This window comes from Notothenia rossii (assembly GCF_949606895.1).
Source record: "Notothenia rossii genome assembly, chromosome: 2".
Taxonomy (NCBI): Eukaryota; Metazoa; Chordata; class Actinopteri; order Perciformes; family Nototheniidae; genus Notothenia; species Notothenia rossii.
The window spans coordinates 90,557,245-90,578,011 of NC_136904.1; the positions used below are offsets into that span (position 1 = coordinate 90,557,245).

General features: G+C 39.6%; 1 protein-coding gene across 1 annotated transcript in view; it reads right to left on the bottom strand.

Annotated features, from left to right (window-relative positions):
* Nucleotides 1-20,767, bottom strand: part of neb (nebulin) — a 101,000-nt gene that overhangs the window by 4,452 nt on the left and 75,781 nt on the right. The window contains 17 exon segments of the mRNA XM_079666316.1: nucleotides 2,311-2,418; nucleotides 2,805-2,897; nucleotides 6,404-6,496; nucleotides 7,887-7,979; nucleotides 8,254-8,346; nucleotides 9,031-9,123; nucleotides 10,063-10,155; nucleotides 10,538-10,630; nucleotides 11,442-11,534; nucleotides 11,933-12,037; nucleotides 12,369-12,473; nucleotides 13,069-13,173; nucleotides 13,908-14,021; nucleotides 15,290-15,400; nucleotides 16,414-16,524; nucleotides 18,566-18,670; nucleotides 19,393-19,497. Of these exon segments, the coding sequence (XP_079522442.1) occupies nucleotides 2,311-2,418; nucleotides 2,805-2,897; nucleotides 6,404-6,496; nucleotides 7,887-7,979; nucleotides 8,254-8,346; nucleotides 9,031-9,123; nucleotides 10,063-10,155; nucleotides 10,538-10,630; nucleotides 11,442-11,534; nucleotides 11,933-12,037; nucleotides 12,369-12,473; nucleotides 13,069-13,173; nucleotides 13,908-14,021; nucleotides 15,290-15,400; nucleotides 16,414-16,524; nucleotides 18,566-18,670; nucleotides 19,393-19,497 (1,713 nt within the window).

Consider the following 20,767-nt stretch of genomic DNA (forward strand, 5'->3'; position numbering starts at 1 on the left):
TCTCTACTTTAAAGAGTCCTCTCCTGCTGATGTTCAGGTGTATATCAGTATGTAGTGTCTCTACTTTAAAGAGTCCTCTCCTGCTGATGTTCAGGTGTATATCAGTATGTAGTGTCTCTACTTTAAAGAGTCCTCTCCTGCTGATGTTCAGGTGTATATCAGTATGTAGTGTCTCTACTTTAAAGAGTCCTCTCCTGCTGATGTTCAGGTGTATATCAGTATGTAGTGTCTCTACTTTAAAGAGTCCTCTCCTGCTGATGTTCAGGTGTATATCAGTATGTAGTGTCTCTACTTTAAAGAGTCCTCTTCTGCTGATGTTCAGGTGTATATCAGAATGTAGTGTCTCTACTTTAAAGAGCCCTCTCCTGCTGATGTTCAGGTGTATATCAGTATGTAGTGTCTCTACTTTAAAGAGTCCTCTCCTGCTGATGTTCAGGTGTATATCAGTATGTAGCGTCTCTACTTTAAAGAGTCCTCTTCTGCTGATGTTCAGGTGTATATCAGAATGTAGTGTCTCTACTTTAAAGAGTCCTCTCCTGCTGATGTTCAGGTGTATATCAGTATGTAGTGTCTCTACTTTAAAGAGTCCTCTCCTGCTGATGTTCAGGTGTATATCAGTATTTAGTGTCTCTACTTTAAAGAGTCCTCTCCTGCTGATGTTCAGGTGTATATCAGTATGTAGTGTCTCTACTTTAAAGAGTCCTCTCCTGCTGATGTTCAGGTGTATATCAGTATGTAGTGTCTCTACTTTAAAGAGTCCTCTCCTCCTGATGTTCAGGTGTATATCAGTATGTAGTGTCTCTACTTTAAAGAGTCCTCTCCTGCTGATGTTCAGGTGTATATCAGTATGTAGTGTCTCTACTTTAAAGAGTCCTCTCCTGCTGATGTTCAGGTGTATATCAGTATGTAGTGTCTCTACTTTAAAGAGTCCTCTCCTGCTGATGTTCAGGTGTATATCAGTATGTAGTGTCTCTACTTTAAAGAGTCCTCTCCTGCTGATGTTCAGGTGTATATCAGAATGTAGTGTCTCTACTTTAAAGAGTCCTCTCCTGCTGATGTTCAGGTGTATATCAGTATGTAGTGTCTCTACTTTAAAGAGTCCTCTCCTGCTGATGTTCAGGTGTATATCAGTATGTAGTGTCTCTACTTTAAAGAGTCCTCTCCTGCTGATGTTCAGGTGTATATCAGTATGTAGTGTCTCTACTTTAAAGAGTCCTCTCCTGCTGATGTTCAGGTGTATATCAGTATGTAGTGTCTCTACTTTAAAGAGTCCTCTCCTGCTGATGTTCAGGTGTATATCAGTATGTAGTGTCTTTACTTTAAAGAGTCCTCTCCTGCTGATGTTCAGGTGTATATCAGTATGTAGTGTCTCTACTTTAAAGAGTCCTCTCCTGCTGATGTTCAGGTGTATATCAGTATGTAGTGTCTCTACTTTAAAGAGTCCTCTCTTGCTGATGTTCAGGTGTATATCAGTGTGTAGTGTCTCTACTTTAAAGAGTCCTCTCCTGCTGATGTTCAGGTGTATATCAGTATGTAGTGTCTCTACATGTCTCCATGCTCTAATGTTCAAAAAGCTCTTTATTGTTCTCATACTGTCTGGGCTGCAGCACCTCTTTTCAGCCTCTGTCTGAAAGCCCGGCCTGAGAGCCCGGCCTGCTCTGATTGGTTAGCTGGCCAGCTCTGTTGTGATTGGTCAACCGCTTAGAGATGTCCCGCCCCTTAGCCTATCACGTACAATATGTTAGTGGTGTCAACATGATTCGCCCTCCGGAGGGGACTGTGGGATTTTAGCCTTTGCAGACCATTTACATGCACAAAAACCAGAGATGTCAAAAGTACACACATCCTTTACTCAAGTAGAAGTACAGATACTCGTGTTTAAAAATACTCTGGTGAAAGTAGAAGTGCTGACTAAACTTCTTTACTCAAGTAAAAGTAAAGAAGTATGGGCTTTGAAATGTACTTAGTAAAAAGTACCCATAACTTTGTGTCCTTGGGCAAGACACATGTCTGATATGTGTAATTTGTAATGTTAGCGCTTTGAGCATTCGGAAAAGTGCTTGAATAAATTAAATTAAATGCAGATTCAAACTAAAGTAACAAACCTGTTTTGAAAATGTAAGAAGTAGAAAGTAGGTATTTGTGTTCAAAATGTAAGAAGTCAAAGTGGTCAGAAAAATAAGTAGTGGAGTACTGGTCCCAGAAAAATGTACTTACTGTAAGTACAGTAACGAAGTATTTGTACTCCACTACTTCCAACCTCTGACAAAAACCTTTCCAACACACAACAGGAAAGAGAGAATATCTTACTCCTGAAATCATGCGCTGGCTCTCCTTGGCGCGCCTCATGTCAGGTGTGTCCAGAACGAAGGCGGCCTTGCCCTGGACCTGCTTACGGAAACTGTCAGAGTACAGAACCTGGAGGAGCAGAGGACACACAGTGAGCGGCTGAAACCTGACACCGTCACACGTTAGCCGTTAGCATCCACAGCACAAAGGGTGTGGTAAGAGAGACAAACACACTGGGGAATCAGACAGATGAATTAGCAGAGAGGATGAAGGATTAACAGAGCACAGGATGACATCCCAATCTTCAGGAGAGGACAAGATGAAGTGGAGTAGTTTTAACAACAGGAAAGGTTAGCACAGCAGCGATGATGTGCACACTATTTGAAGACATTTAAAAAGTGGAGAGAATTAATAGAATTAACTAGAGCCGGGAGACAAGTCAGTTAGAAAAGGGTTAACGTGGGGAGAACATATTGAAAGTAGAATATGTTCTCGGGTGGTTCTTCTGGAGGTACCGAGCTAATGTTCTCTTGGTTCCTTTTGACTCGCTCCATCTCTGGGGTACACACCACAGGGGTTCCCTTGGCTGAACTGTCTTTATACAACACCTACAGGACAGAAGCACAGCGCCCCGAGAGGCAAATCAAACACACTGAAACACACACAGTACACACACCTATAGGACTGCTTTCATAGACTTGGATTTACACAAAACTGAAAACACGGACAAAGCAGTTTTCACGGTTTCTCCAAAATTAAAGGTCAACTATTTTACTGCTTTTCATCAATATGTTACAGGTCTCAGATACATACAGAACCTGTCTCTGATTGGCTGAAACACCAAACAGATCATTGCAGCATTACCCATAATCCCCTCTGTTTCAGCCCTGTTTCCAAAGTGCTGATTCTCTGTCTGTTACTTTAGATCAGGGGTGTCAAACTCAATTTCATCGCGGGCCACTTTAACATTATGGTTGCACTCAAAGGGCCGGTGGTAACTATATAAATATACATATATAAATATATAATATATATAAAATAATGTATTATATGACATTATTGCCTCTGAATTGGATTATTATCGGATAGGGTAATAACTTAGTAATTAACTACGTCTGAAAGCAGAAGTCCAGGGCAAATAATTGCAAATCTCTTCGGTGTGCATGTCACAAAACGAGATGCATTGTGGGACATATAGTTTATGGGCAACCTGCTTCTGTAAAGTGGCATGTAAACGTATAATAAACGTATTATATTCTTTGCAAACTCTTGCGGGCCACATCAAATGAAGTCGCGGGCCGGATTTGGCCCCCGGGCCTAGAGTTTGACACCCCTGCTTTAGATGAATATAAGGAGCCCCTCCCCACGCCCCTCTGAGAGACATTTGGTTAGAAAGAACTCAATGGTGCTCTAGGAGGAGATTCAGGTGATTAGGTGGGGGGGGGGGTTACCTTGGTTGCTGATTGGCTAATGGTTACACAAGCCAAGACATCGTTATGACATCATAAAGTGGCCAAAATCTGATCAGCTCATTTTCAGAACAGTTTTTTATAGAAATGGATCAAAAAGAGAGAGAATCTTTGTTCCTGAAACTTTCAGAGTGTCTTTCCACAGAGGGGGGGGGGGGGGGGGGGGGGCATGTTGATGTAGAAGAGGGGACGCATGTTGATGTAGAAGAGACATGGAGAAGTGGATTTTGCATAATAGGTGGACCTTTAATTAATCTCAGAGATGAAAACTGCTTTTTATTTGACGTTTCTTGCTTTATGATTATATTTAAGCAGCGTCTCAGAAATGGGTCCTATAGTGACTCATCTTGAGCCAGGGTCTCTCTGTAGAGGAAGACAAACACACTCCTTACAATTCAGCAGGAGATTTAGTTTGTCGTTAGCCGTGAAGTAGAAACACACTCAGCAGAAAGAAAAGCTGGGCTGTGTGTTAGAAGATATGGTCAATTGGGGGAGGGGGCATCATAAACAAGAGAGGGGTTGATGGAAGAAGATGACAAGATATAGAATAGATGGATATGGATGAAAATGAAAATGAAAGGGTGCATTGGGGTAAAAGTGATGATGATGATGACGAAGATGGTGGTGATGAGGAAGATGATGGCGGCTCAGGAAAATGTAGAGGTGGGAGAAGTACTCAGAGCTTGTACTTGAGTAAAAGTAGAAGTACTCAGAGCTTGTACTTGAGTAAAAGTAGAAGTACTCAGATCTTGTACTTGATTAAAAGTAGAAGTACTCAGAACTTGTACTTGAGTAAAAGTAGAAGTACTCAGAACTTGTACTTGAGTAGAAGTACTCAGAGCTTGTACTTGAGTAAAAGTATAAGTACTCAGATCTTGTACTTGATTAAAAGTAGAAGTACTCAGAACTTGTACTTGAGTAAAAGTAGAAGTACTCAGAGCTTGTACTTGAGTAAAAGTAGAAGTACTCAGATCTTGTACTTGAGTAAAAGTAGAAGTACTCAGAACTTGTACTTGAGTAAAAGTAGAAGTACTCAGAACTTGTACTTGAAGTAGAAGTACTCAGAACTTGTACTTGAGTAAAAGTAGAAGTACTCAGAGCTTGTACTTGATTAAAAGTAGAAGTACTCAGAGCTTGTACTTGATTAAAAGTAGAAGTACTCAGAGCTTGTACTTGAGTAAAAGTAGAAGTACTCAGAACTTGTACTTGAGTAAAAGTCGAAGTACTCAGAACTTGTACTTCAGTAAAAGTAGAAGTACTCAGATCTTGTACTTGATTAAAAGTAGAAGAACTCAGATCTTGTACTTGAGTAAAAGTAGAAGTACTCAAATCTTGTACTTGAGTAATAGTACTCAGATCTTGTACTTGAGTAAAAGTAGAAGTACTCAGAACTTGTACTTGAGTAAAAGTCGAAGTACTCAGATCTTGTACTTGATTAAAAGTAGAAGTACTCAGATCTTGTACTTGATTAAAAGTAGAAGAACTCAAATCTTGTACTTGAGTAATAGTACTCAGATCTTGTACTTGAGTAAAAGTAGAAGTACTCAGAACTTGTACTTGAGTAAAAGTAGAAGTACTCAGAGCTTGTACTTGAGTAAAAGTAGAAGTACTCAGAACTTGTACTTGAGTAAAAGTAGAAGTACTCAGAGCTTGTACTTGAGTAAAAGTAGAAGTATTCAGAACTTGTACTTGAGTAAAAGTAGAAGTACTCAGAACTTGTACTTCAGTAAAAGTAGAAGTACTCAGATCTTGTACTTGATTAAAAGTAGAAGTACTCAGAGCTTGTACTTGAGTAAAAGTAGAAGTACTCAGATCTTGTACTTGAGTAAAAGTAGAAGTACTCAGAGCTTGTACTTGAGTAAAAGTAGAAGTACTCAGATCTTGTACTTGAATAAAAGTAGAAGTACTCAGATCTTGTACTTGAATAAAAGTAGAAGTACTCAGATCTTGTACTTGAATAAAAGTAGAAGTACTCAGATCTTGTACTTGAATAAAAGTAGAAGTACCAGAGTGTAGGAATACTCTGTTATAGTAAAAGTCCTGCATTCAAAATGTTCCTCAAGTAAAAGTAGAAAAGTATTCTCATCAAAATATAGAGAAAGTAGCGACAGTAAAAGTAGTCGTTGTGCAGATTGGTCCATTTCAGAATAATAGATATGATATGTTTTATAATGATTGATCATTAAAGTGTTCTCAAAGCTGGTAAAGGTGCAGCTAGTTTGAATGACTTTGTATACTGCAGGGTAGCTGGTGGATTTACTCCAGGTGGAACTAAAGTCTGATTTAACACTTGATTAGATTTCACATCATTCATCCACATCTGTAAAGTAACTAAAGGGGTTTAATACATGTAGGGGAGTAAAAGTACACCATGTACCTCTGAACTGTAGTGGAGTAGAAGTACAAATTAGTATAAAATAGAAATACTCAAGTCAAGTGCAAGTACCTCAGTACAGTACTTGAGTAAATGTACTTTAAACCACTGGGAACCTATGACAAGGATGAAGATGGGGGATGATGGGAGTGAGGAGGGGGGGGGGGGGGGGGGGGGGGAGCAGCAGATGATGGGAATGATCAATGAGCAATGCTATCCACTCTCAACCGTTAGGAGCACACGTGGTTCGGGGTTTTTTGTTTTCTGCTACCGAGCTGATGTTCCTCTGGGTTTCTCGGACCCTCTTGACCTCTGGGAGGTCCGATATCGCCGTGCCTTGACCCAGAGAGTCCTTGTATTTAATCTACCCAACACACAGTGAGGGGAGAGTGGAGGAGAAAGTAACAAGGTCAGAAAGAGACAATTACAGGAGACAAAACACAGCACTGCAGACAGGACACACGGATCAACACACACTGAAATGAACAGAGGTGGGAGGAAGTACTCAGATCTTGTACTTGAGTAAAAGTAGAAGTACTCAGATCTGGTACTTGAGTGCAAGTAGAAGTACTCAGATCTGGTACTTGAGTAAAAGTAGAAGTACTCAGATCTGGTACTTGAGTAAAAGTAGAAGTACTCAGGTCTGGTACTTGAGTAAAAGTAGAAGTACTCAGATCTTGTACTTGAGTAAAAGTAGAAGTACTCAGATCTGGTACTTGAGTAAAAGTAGAAGTACTCAGATCTTGTACTTGAGTAAAAGTAGAAGTACTCAGATCTTGTACTTGAGTAAAAGTAGAAGTACTCAGATCTGGTACTTGAGTAAAAGTAGAAGTACTCAGATCTGGTACTTGAGTAAAAGTAGAAGTACTCAGGTCTGGTACTTAAGTAAAAGTAGAAGTACTCAGATCTTGTACTTGAGTAAAAGTAGAAGTACTCAGATCTGGTACTTGAGTAAAAGTAGAAATACTCAGATCTGGTACTTGAGTAAAAGTAGAAGTACTCAGATCTTGTACTTGAGTAAAAGTAGAAGTACTCAGATCTGGTACTTGAGTAAAAGTAGAAGTACTCAGGTCTTGTACTTGAGTAAAAGTAGAAGTACTCAGGTCTTGTACTTGTGTAAAAGTAGAAGTACTCAGATCTTGTACTTGAGTAAAAGTAGAAGTACTCAGATCTGGTACTTGAGTAAAAGTATAAGTACTCAGATCTGGTACTTGAGTAAAAGTATAAGTACTCAGATCTGGTACTTGAGTAAAAGTAGAATTACTCAGATCTTGTACTTGAGTAAAAGTAGAAGTACCAGAGTGTAGGAATACTCTTTTACAAGTAAAAGTCCTTCATTTAATATGTTACTCAAGTAAAAGTACAAAAGTATTAGCATAAAAATATAATTATAGTACCAAAAGTAAAAGTATTCATTCTGCAGATTGGTCCATTTCAGAATAATACATATGATATGTTTTGATTTATGTGATATTGTACATTCTTATTGGAGTATTGATTATATTTCACATCAATCCAAAGTAGAAGTACAAAGTGACAAAACATTTAAATACTGAAATCTGCTTAGTTACTTTACTCCCCTGGAAAGGAAGAAGCAGGTTATGATAGAGTGGAGTCCAGCCGACCCCACGATCTGCGCGATGGGTTTAATATGAACATTACATTCCTGAGACCTAAGGGGAGTTTGTTATGACGGTGTTTAAAAGAGATGAAGTATGAGGGGCGGATGAAAGCAGGGTCACTCTGAGGAGTACCGTGCTAATGTTGTGCTGATTGCGTTTAACCCTCTCCATCTCGGGGGTCTCTGATACTGACGTGCCTTGTTCCACTCCTGTTTTGTATTGAATCTTTGAAACGAGACACAGAAAGAGTCACATGTGGTGGCAACACACTCAAAGGCAGGGTTAGTGTTACATGTCGGAGCAAATACTGGATGTTAACATCAAAAAACTCCAGGGAAAGGATTTATTTAGGGGAGAAATGGTGGGAAATTATGTTTTTGTCTTCAACCGAAGTTGGTAGACATAAGGAGTGAGATGGAGGAGGGGAAACCAGACTTTTAGACTAGATGAGGGGGGGGTTTCAGGGGAAAGGTAAGGGGTTGAAGTCCTTCTCCTCTACCAAGCTGATATTCTTCTGGGTTTCTCGGACCCGCTTCACCTCGGGCAGATCAGGAATGGACGTGCCTTGACCCAAAGAGTCCTTGTACTGAATCTGCCCATTGCAAAAGTTACACAGACACAATGTAAGACAGGGACAAACAAACACAACAAACAAAACACATCTGACATCACATCAAATATGAGAACACATAGAAAGTCACATAATGGTGGCAGCACACTCAAAGGAAGACGAGATTTTACTTTAAAGAGGAGGAAACGCCACAAAATCAGGATTTCAAATAGAAAAATCCACAGAAATGCTGATTTATTTAGGAAGAAATGGGAGAGGGGGCAAAACGGTTTTTATGGAGATATGAACTCAAGATAATGTCTTCAATCAAAGTTGGTAAGAATGAGGGATTTATCAAACTTAGTAAAGACGGAGGAGGGGAAAGTAGGACTAAAGAAAGGGGGAAGGTAGAGTTTTATAGACTTGTAGACATCTGAAGAGGTCAGAGGAGGTTTTGGGGAATAATTTTAAGGGATACGATAAGGGCCGTTGAAGTCCTTCTCCTCTACCAAGCTGATATTCTTCTGGGTTTCTCGGGCAGATCGGGAATGGATGTGCCTTGACCCAAAGAGTCCTTTTACTAAATCTACCCATTGCAGAAGTTACAGACGGAGACAAACAAACACAACAGGTCTGACATCTAAAAGAGCTGAGGAGAGTTGTTATGGTGTCTGAGGGAGATAAAGGGTGAGGGAGAGGGGGAAGCAGGGACACTCTGAGGAGTACCGTGCTAATGTTGTGCTGATTGCGTTTAACCCTCTCCATCTCGGGGGTCTCTGATACTGACGTGCCTTGTTCCACTCCTGTTTTGTATTGAATCTTTAAAAAGGAGACACACAGAGAGTCACGTATGGTGGCAACACACTCAAAGGGAGGTTAAGAAGGGAGGTAACAAAGGCCTTAGGAAAGTAGTTACAATCCAAAAGGTCCGGGGAAATGCAGATGTATTTAGGAAGATATGAAGAAGTGGGCTTTATGTTTGGTGTGGAAAAATGAATTCAAGATGAAGTTGATAAAAATGTGGGATTTGTGAAACTTAGTTAGGACGGAGGAGGGGAAACCAGGAGGAAACAATGAGGAGGGTACAGTTGTCTAGCCTTTTAGACTACAAGGAGATAACACCAAGGGGGTCGCTGAAGTAACACAGACACAGAGTAAGACAGAGACGAACAAACACAACACTTCTGACATCTAAGAGAGCGTAGGGAGAGTTGTTATGGCATGGTGTTTGAGGGAGATAAAGGCATAGGCGGATTTTGCGGGGGGGGGGGGCAGGGGGGACATTGCCCCCCCTAGTGGCTGAAATATGTTACAGCATTACTACGTCGAAAACTGTTCCAATACAAATATTTCGTATATCAATATTTTAATAAGGTAGGACACTGGTTAATAATATTGTAGCGTGTTCAAGTAACCAAGGGATGTAGTAGTTATCGAATAAGTATAAGATGTGCACAGTTATGTAATGCACTGTTGTTAGGGGGGAGAGACCACCCCTTCCATATGAGTGTGTGTGTACGGCGGCCATGAGGCGTGCATGACGGGACGAGATGTGTTCGTGTGTGGAAAAGTCATACTCAGTGCGGTCAGCGCTGGTTTTACTGCTACTGTATCCGTAGCACCCCACCACGCAATAGTTGGAACTGTGTACTGACGTTAGTAAAAAAGGTTTGCCCCCCCCCCCAAGCGCAAATGTCAAACTCCGCCTATGGATAAAGGGTGAGGAAGAGGGGGAAGCAGGGTCACTCTGAGGAGTACCGTGCTAATGTTGTGCTGATTGCGTTTAACTCTCTCCATCTCGGGGGTCTCTGATACTGACGTGCCTTGTTCCACTCCTGTTTTGTATTGAATCTTTGAAAGGAGACAGAGAAAGAGTCACATGTGGTGGCAACACACTCAAAGGGAGGTTAGGTTGGACTTGAAGGAGGAGGAGGAAATGCCACAAAATCAGGAATTCAAATACAAAAATCCAGGGAAATGAAGATTTGTTTAGGAAGAAAAGGGGAAGGGGGCATTGTGTTTTTGAGGAAATATGAATTCAAGATACATAAAGTCAGTAAGTGGAGGGATTTATGGAATCTAGTTAGGATGGAGGAGGGGAGACTAGGATTACAAACCGTGTACGGTAACGTTTTCTAGACTTTTAGACTGTTCTATGAGAGGTCAGGGGGGGTTTTGAGGAATGATTTTAAGGGGATAAGATAAGCGTCGTTGAAGTCCTTCTCCTATATACCAAGCTGATATTCTTCTGGGTTTCTCGGACCCTCTTCACCTCGGGCAGATCAGGAATGGACGTGCCTTGACCCAAAGAGTCCTTGTACTGAATCTGCCCATTGCAAAAGTGACACAGAGTAAGACAGAGACAAACAAAAGCACAGCACGGTAGACAGAACACTGACGAAAATGTTTTAGTGGTAGTTGGGTTGGTTGGTAATAAGGGGGATTGTGAAATATATAAGTTCTGCTTTCAAAATGGATGGTACTTCATTTAGTTTATTACTTGCAATGAATTATCGTGAGTAAGTAAATCCTACAGAGCCCTCAAAGTCCCGACTCAAATGTGTCATGATGAATAACCATAAATATAGAACCATATTCTATAGAAATAGGGTCCTAGCACAAACGATGAACGACCCCAAAAGCAAACCAATGGACACAAAGTACTGTACTTGGACAGGTGTGTAAAAAGACAAGTATCTTCATCAATGTGTTTTTACAAAATGAATAACTCGCAATAAACCTGCATGACTTTTTGGGTGAAATGTGTCATATTTAGCATATTAATGATCACGTTACGGCAAAAATACGTGTTTCTTGAGGTCCACAGTGACGTAGTAATAATCTAGATCTTAACTAGATCATCCTTGAATCGAATTGGACGTTTGTTTACGGAAAAATACAATTCAAATATAATATTTATAGTGCCTTCGTCTACAGTTACCACCGGTGCAGAGGCAAAACTAAATACTTGTGAACTTGGGGGGCTCGTTAAAATCCCGTAATTAGTAAGAAAATGTAATTAACGGTAAATGGCTAATTGAAGAGATTACATGTCGGGATATGTTATATTCCTGGTTATGACTTAAGGAGGGAGTATGGAGGGAGGCTGGAGGGAGTAGGGTCACTCTGAGGAGTACCGTGCTAATGTTGCGCTGGTTGCGTTTAACCCTCTCCATCTCGGGGGTCTCGGATAAAGATGTTCCTCCTCCCAAATCCTCTTTGTACTGAATCTTTACACAGATGAGGAATGAAAGTAGCAACCGGAAGTTAGCCTGATTTCAACTCTTGGTTAGGGAGGAAAAGTGGGTTTGAATTCAAAGCTAAACCTGATTTATCGACACACACAGCAACAAAACAAACAAACACATCAACATTTAAAGGACACAACAAACAGAGTATTTCACAACACACAAGCTCTGCTCTAACAAATGTCACACTATGATTTATAAGTTAGTTGCTTGAATTAAAATGCAGAGTTTTCCACAAGGTTACAAAAAAAAAAATCAGTTTGGTCCAAAGATATTTGGGCTGCATATCAGGGTTTGTTAAAAAAATATTAAGGGAACAAATCTTTTTTTTAAAAGTGTTATTAGAAAACATTAAGAAAGAAATCTGATGGAGTAGATACCAAGCTGTAATTCTTTGTATTCTCTTTAGCACGGAGCATTTCAGGAGTGTCCTTTATAGTAGACACTTTGCCCTTTATGTTTCTATGTTCAATCTGGTACTGATGCTACAGAGAGAAAAACAAAAGTGCAGTTAACATGTTTTACAATCGGTCCAAATAAAAAAGAACAAAACAGAAAACCAGAAGAGAAACAACGCGTCAATAAGAAGGAAAACAATCTACCTTAGCTTCTACACTGAGTACTAGACAGTCTTTAAATACAAACACTGACTTTACAACTTTTCAGAACAGAATACAAACGTATAAAGTATTGGCAATAATACTTTAAAGCAGAAATGTGTCAGAACCTCTGACTTCATCATACAGCGGTCAGATACTCGCTGCGGCCCGAATAGAAACAGGCTTATTAAATCATACTTATATATGTTCTACTCACAGTGCTGAAGTTCTTCTGGTTCTCACGGACTCTCTGCATCTCTGGAGTGTCGAACACCGGCACATATTGAGACATGCTCTTCGAAGCCTCCTCTTTGTACTTTTTCTGTTGGGGAAAAAACAAAAAGCCAAATTGAATTGTTTAGTTAATCAAGCAAAAACAATCAATCAATTAAAAAAATAATTAAAGGGAGAACTTATTTGAATAGCTTAGTTAGAATTGGGTCTAAGAGACATATTAATGGTTTAGAAGAATACATGGTTGTAGATAGCTGTTGGAGGTCTGAGAAAAGCAGAGTTAATAACTATCTGGTGTTGTATCAGATTTTAAATTCTGGTAGTGGAAGTACCGAAGAGCATGAGGTGGTTCATTGGAACGCCATGTCCTTAAAAGTGGTCTCGACTTTTGAAAACACACATTCCTGTTCTCACCTTTTGCCTGAAACGATCCATTTGTAGTGCCATTCTCTATAAGCCCCCCTACCAAAAATGCCATGTCTTTTCTAAATATCTAGCAAAAAATATATATACAGTATATATTATTAACCTGCATGTGACACCAGAGAGGAAGCTAGTTGGCCGTCTATTAAAACTGACTTCTTATTTCAGTTTGTGTTGTCAGATATGAAAATGTTCGTGCACAAACAATGAAAAGGGGAGTTTTTTTATGATGATCACTTTAAATTGGGGATTTAATGTACCTGGCTGATGATGCTCTTCATCTGCTGAGCATGGATGATCTCCGGGGTGTCGATGACACTCGTGAAGCTCGCCCTGTCCATCTCAGCGGTGTGCTTGTACTTATTCTGATGGACAGAAAACATCAGTCAACACCAGAGATGGCAAAAGTACACACATCCTTTACTCAAGTGAAAGTACAGATACTCATGTTTAGTAGAAGTACTGACTAAACTTCTTTACTCATTAAAAGTAAAGAATTATGGGCTTTGAAATGTACTAAAAAAAAAAAAAGTACCCATAACTAGCAGCTGTTTTAAAGAGTACCTGACCTCCCTTTATATTAATAGAACAATAATGTCATTGTTAGCTAATGAATGTTTCCATGGTGACCAACGGCAACATGACAACGTTTTCATTGGTCCCTCTTCTTTAGAGAAGACCAGGAAATGATGGATACACGGATCGTGTTCAAATCAATAGGCACGCAATGAATCTAAATAATAATGATCACGAGACCAAACACACATTCAGACTAAAGGAACCAGCCTGTTTGGAAAATGTGAGAAGTAGAAAGTACAGGTATTTGTGTTCAACATGTGAGAAGTAGAAAGTACAGGTATTTGGGTTCAACATGTAAGAAGTAGAAAGTACAGGTATTTGTGATAGAAATGTAAGAAGTCAAAGTAAAAAGTGGTCAGAAAAATAAGTAGTGGAGTAAAGTACTGATACCAGAACAATGTACTTAAGTACAGTAACAAAGTATTTGTACTCCACTACTTCCCACCTCTGGTCAACACAGACATACAAACACCAGATGTGCTCTCTGAAACGTTTCCCAAATATTCAGCCTGATTCCCACCTGACTGAGGATGTCAGTAGCGTTCCTCGCCCTCATGAAGTCCGGAGTGTCTGTTGCCAAAGCCATCATCCCCCTGCCCTTAATATCAGTTTCCAGCGACTTCTTGTACTCTCTCTGTAAATATAACAGGTAGCAAAGTGTTACATAAAAGCTCTGTGTTTGCAAAAAGCAGATATGAAAGTGTTACTCATTCACACTCAGTGGGGCTGCAAAACCAAAAGTCTAGGGGAATGGTGAATAAAGAAGAGTTAGAGGAAATTAGGGTTTTAAAAAAAGGTCAATTGGACAGCAGATTGGGTGTCCCACTCAAAACTGGAGGAAAAAGGACAGTGTGTTAAAGCAGGATTAGGCATTTTAAATAAACTCATGTTTTCTCTTTATATTATTTGATTGTTCAGTGGTTTTTCCACCGTGCACAAAAAAATAACCAGAAAAGCTAGGGCGGTCCCGAATACCATTTTTCGGGCTCCGGATACTCGATAGTAATCAGCAGCGAATATTCGGTAGCATATTCCCATGCTATTTTGTATAGACATGCTTTTATTTTGAAGGAGAGGTAGCGCTGTTGATAGGAAGTTGTTGTTGCTATGGAAACAACGTGACGGAGATTAACGGATAAAAAGTCATATATACATATAAAGACAGAAAAAGTAAACGATAAAGTTTATGGTTAAGTGTTAGCACCCCCCGAAGAGGCACAAGCTCTTACGTTGATATTGGAGAATTCAATAAATTCAATTTGGCAGCTGCAGTACAGCGCGGCTGCCAAAAAAAACGAAAAAAAACAAACAAAAACGAATATCCGAATAATGAAATTGAAACCCGAATAGTAGGCTACTCCAACGAACGAATATTCGGATATTCGGGTACAGCCCTAAAAAGCACAGAGAGCATATCTCAACAAATAATGAACTTCAGTTGAAGAAAGGTTTTGATGCAATCTTGATCAAAGCATTTTATTACTAGGCCTATATTTTATAATAGATTAAGCATTTTTCTGGCTCCCTCTGTATTGCAGGTGCTTGTCTATGTCTATGTGCTGTGAATTGAGAAAAATTACTTTCATAAAACACAAACTATGCTTTGAATCGATTTAACTTTTGAAATATTTACGCACAAAAGAAAACACATGAGTATAAGAGAACATCGTGGGAACATCAAACAGGGTGAAGGTGAATTTCAAGAAGAGAACATTTTACGGAAAGAAAAGAAAAGGAGAGTGCTGGGAAAGTTAGTGAAGTCATGAAGCGAAGGGGTCAAACCCAGCAGTCGCCCTTTTTAGTGTGAGGGTGAAGCTTAGTTAAGGGGAAAGGGTTCAGCAGGTGGATTGTGGGAAGGCACTCGTTGAGAGACTGTCTCCATCTCCTCTCAGTCGGTCGTACCTCACTTAGGATATGAGTGGCATTCCTTGCTCTCAAAAGCTCCGGAGTTTCCTCCAGTAAAGTTAGCCCTTTACCCTTCACTCCCTCTTCTAGATCCCTCCTGTACTCTTTCTACAGGACGGAAGAAGAACAGAGACAATGCGAGAAGGGCAAACAGGCAGGCCAGGCCGAAGCATACAGACAGACAGAACAGAGCTCAAAGTCACCAAACTTCCCGATAGAAACAAAGCTTAAACTGCAAGAGATTAGGTCTAATTTATCATTCTTAAAACACTGAATATTGTATTGGAGATATTGGTGACTTTGGCAAGAAACCTGATCAAAGACAATGTGAACCACATTTTGTCGTACAGACGATGAAACAAAAACAGCAACAGCATTTCACTTTCATTGAATGATGTGATGCATGCATAACATTAAGCTGTTAGTCGTCTTCTGATTGGGGAATTAGGATAACAAGATGCAGATGGACACACATGTAACACCAACAATACTAAACTATGCTATGGATGGAGATCAAAGAAATTGATGAATTAAACGGACCCATTTGTGTATTTAGTGTCTCTACATGTCTCCATGCTTTAATGTTCTCATACTGCCTGTGCTGCAGCCCCTCTTTTCACCCTCTGTCTGAAACCAGAGCCCAGTCTGCTCTGATTGGTTAGCTGGCTGGCTCTGTTGTGATTGGTCAACTACTTAGACTTGTCCCGCCCCTTAGCCTATCACGTACAATGTGTTGGAGAGCTAGCCAATAGAAGGAATGTCACTATCTTACGAAACAAAAAAACTGAATTTTCCTGAATACAAGTTGGAGTCAAAAACAAAAGGATTTTAGCCTTTGCAGACCATTTACATGCACCAACATCTATACAACACACTACAGGAAATGGAAACTCCTAAAAAAAGCCTAATAGGCCCTCTTTAAAGCTGTGCAGTGAATCATGCAAACAAACTAAAACCTAACAGCGGGGATGAACCTGCAAGAAGTGAAGAAAAAAGGAAGCACTCGTAGGATTAAATAGTAGAAAGTGTTGGAAATGAAGAGGGGCTGTGGTTGTGATACAGTCTTAGTATGATTATAAAGAATGGGTGAGCTTGTCAGGAACAAGTCGTCCTTTAGTTACCTCGCTCATTATTTGTGTGGCGTGCCTGACATGTGTCATGGCAGGAGTCACCTCGAGCGATGAGAGGTTTCTGCCCCTCATGTTCTCCTCAAAGTCCTTCTTATAGTCTTTCTATTGGCAGCAAAGACAAGACAAGGGACAGACAGAGCTTACAACATGCAGCAGTGCAGGTTCACAATGCAGAAGTTACCTCTCTCAGCTCAGCAACGCCGTCCATACGATGATACCAAATCCCGTATTTGAAGTCTTTAGTGCTTGTGTACGAGTGCATTTGAAGCAGATCTAAATCCATAGGTGGGCGCTTAACCTACTAGTTTATCGATCTATTATAAATAAATAATAAATATATATATTATAAGCATATCTGCCCATCTATAGGTATCTAAGTTCATCTGGAATTCATGGATCTGAACATAGTTGCACACATATATTTGCATTTCATATATTTAGCATCCCACCAGGGCTGCAGACTAAGAAATTAAACCGCTATTCTCTAATATGTGTACCCAGTGTCGAGCCACCATAGTGATTTAGTTGTAACAACACAAACATTCGGACTACCGGGACCTAAAGGGGATTTTTTATCATTTTGTATGTGTTCTGGCCTCATTTACAAGCAAAGAACATGTCTCAATCACAGTGGCGAGCCGTGACTTTTATACCTAGGCCCTCTGACCCCCACTCCTTCCCTCGAGTTATTACGTCACAGCGTATACTTCAGCGGAATATCAAAACAACGGCCCGGGGTGCAACACGCATCAATGGCAGCGACCCTCTACCACACAAAACAACACCTGTAAATAACCTTATTTGTGTTCTTTGAAAGGAAAAAGGATATTGCATTGTGTTTGTTACTTTCGTTGCAGTTGTATGTCTTAAGTGTAATTTGGCATGCTTTTATTTTGAAGGCGAGTTAACGCTGTTGACAGGAAGTTGTTGTTGCTATGGAAACAAGAAAAGTTTCACAGCGGGTGGAACTTGTCATAAAGTCCGCGATAATAACACCCACCCATTTAGAGGGAAGATATGATTGTTCAACTGTACTGTCATTTGACATTACTCTCTCGTTCAGTTACTATAGCTGGGCCCTCTGTGAGTTCATAGCTGGACGTCCAACAGCTCCTGTCTTCACAGTAACTCGCAGAGACGAGCTTCTTTCATTTAACCCTTCACATTCCAACAGAAACTGAATAGGCAGATTCGAAGGATTTATTTCTTTAGAAATATTATTAATATTATATTATTAATTATCAAGTTATTTTGGTAAAACTAATGAAAAATATTTTAAAAAAAGTATATAAAAAAAATATATAAAAAAATATATATTATTTTTTGTAATGTTTTTAAATATTATTTTGTAGAATATCTTAGGACCTCACAGAGGGCCTAGAGGGCCCTGACGGCTCGCCACTGCTCAATCATTGAAAAATGTACGTTTAACCTCACCTCCAACTGTTTATTTTACACCTAAATTATCTTTCAATATACGCAATGTACATGTTCTCTTAATGTATATCCATGGCTTACAAATGAACAATAATAAAGCCTATTTCTGAGTGCCAAAAACTGGAAGGACCCCCACGTGACGCCGGGTCTGAGTGTAGGAGGCGTTTAATGTCAGGAAAGCAGCTCTAATGTTTGAACTAATTAAATGATCAGTAGGAATCCTTAAAAACAAAGACAAACCTATACTTTACCTTTGCCACTGCTGCATCCTGGGAGTAACTATAAGCACTCTCAACTTATATACACAGTATTAGAAGACAACAATACACAAGCCTGCATTGCATACATTTAAAAACATTTACACTGCCTTCTCCCTGTTTATTTAAGGTATAAGAAATGGCGAGGGACTAAATGTATCGTGTCTAAAATCAACATTGTCCCGAATATCCACTGAAACAACATCTTGATTAAATAAACGGGCAATGAAAGGCACTGTAAATGTTTTTCCAAACGCCTCGTCTAACTTAAAACATTAGCGGGACATTCAACAAGCTGTAGCGTATCATCATTTAAAAGAGTCATCACGATACAAGTTAATATATACAGTAGAGCAGCAGGCATTCAGGAGTCTCCAGACTGAGAGAGAAGCCTGTCAAAGGAAGTGTGTTTATATCCATTTGAACCACAGAAGAGACAGATTGTTTACCTGGCTCTGCATTTGCTGAGCCTCCTTATTCGTCACATATGTCGGCGTCTCAAAGTCCAGCATGGCCTTTCCCTTCTCCTTCTCATACTTCTCCTTGTACTTCACCTGGACAGCAGCACATGTAACGGAGACACATAGTATAAGTTAGGGGTTGCATTCATTTCAGTGTGCTACAAATACCGCCTTACCTGAAAGCGTGAAATACATTTAAATAGATAAATATATCAAAAAAGTAATACAAGTTTAACGATGTGAAGAAATATCGCATTTTTTCTATGATTTTAGAATTGCATCTTACTGAAAAGGCATTATTTGGGAACTTGTGGCTACCAGGATTGAAGACTAACACATTATGAAGTCTTAAACATGACACCATAAAATGCAAAATGGGTAAACAGTAACAGTAAACATACATTAACTTAATGATACAGCTTGCAAACCACTAGTATTGTCCTTTAAAGAATGAAAACACGTTTTAAAAAATGATCAAATCAGTCTGTAATCTTCACCTTTAGTCGTTTAAATGATAAGAAATCTTGTTTGAGTTGCAGGACTTTGAGTTGTGTCCCATTTCAAATGCCATTCTTATTAATGTATTGTATGTGTAAGGGAACATATGCATAACACTCAAATGTTACCATGTATTATATCAGTATACATTTTTGCGTGTTGCCAAGTTAGCAACTTCAATTATTAACACATTAGTGCAAAAACCCTCTTCTGTGTGTGCAGGAATTGAAGCTTGAACAGTTTGAACCCACAGCAGTGTTTTTTATTTTGGGAGGGAGGGGTGTTTTGTTGCCCCCCCTAAAGTCAGTTTCACTTACGTTGCTCTGGAGCTCAGTGGCCTCCTTGTGATGAAGCGATTCTGGTGAGTCAGCAATCATATGGTAGTGACCCTTACTCTCCTCAAATTTCTTCTTGTAGCAGTACTAAGAGGGGGGGGGGGGGGGGGGGATTCTCAATCAAGTGAAACAGCTCAGTACAGGAAGTGGGGAAAAAAATCGTTTTGTCTGCCGTTTACTCCCATTCATTACATCGTTACAATAAAGTCAGACAGACTAGCAGCATTACAACTTCAAAAAAGAGCAATGTCAAAATACATGACATGCTGAGAAAACAACGAGGGAGACTGAGGATGGAAGTTAGGGCTGCACGATGTGAAAAATAACGACTTTTGCAATTTAATTCCCAATATCAAAGAGACTGGTCATTTTTACGTCATTATTATCCGTAAAAAATCTAATAAATGGTGTGATTTTAACATAATTTGTACGAAACAATTTTTTTTTTAAAAGTCTGTCGAATACACTTTGTGACATATCACAATACTAAATCGGAAATTGTATTTTTACATATTTTTACAATAACTTAACTTCCTGCGATTGGGATTTTCCACTAGGCCATATAGAATGTCTGTTAATTGTGCAGCCCTAAAAGGTAGTTAACAATATTATGAATGGTCAATAATCAATGGAGGAAGAGGGGGGATTGTGTTAAGTGATCATTAAGGAGAGTTTTGTACAAACTTCAGGAGGAAAAACACGAAATGGGAGGAGTAAAGGAGTTTAGATTAAAAGGAAAGGGATAGTATGGGAGGTTCAAAAGGTAAAAAGGGTGAGAAGGGTCACTACCAGATGAGGTCAGAGGTCAGAGGATAGTGGATGTTTAGGAGATGGAGTTAAGTTCATGAGATGCATGTAGACGGTTAATGTGCCGTGAGGTGATGGAAACACTGAGTTCATGTTTCAGTGCAGAGGAAACCAGAGATGGCAAAAGTACACACATAATTTACTCAAGTAGAAGTACACACACTGGTGTTTAAAAATACTCTGGTGAAATTAGAAGTACTGACTAAACTTCTTTCCTCAAGTCAAAGTAAAGAGGCTTTGAAATGTACTTCAGTAAAAAGTACCCATAACTAGCAGCTGTTTTAAAGAGTACCTGACCTCCCTTTATATTAATAGAACAATAATGTCATTGTTAGCTAATGAATGTTTCCATGGTGACCAACGGCAACACGACAACGTTTTCATTGGTCCCTCTTCTTTAGAGAAGACCAGGAAATGATGGATACACGGATCGTGTTCAAATCAATAGGCACGCAATGACTCTAAATAATAATGATCACGCCACCAAACACACATTCAGACTAAAGGAACCAGCCTGTTTGGAAAATGAGAGAAGTAGAAAGTACAGGTA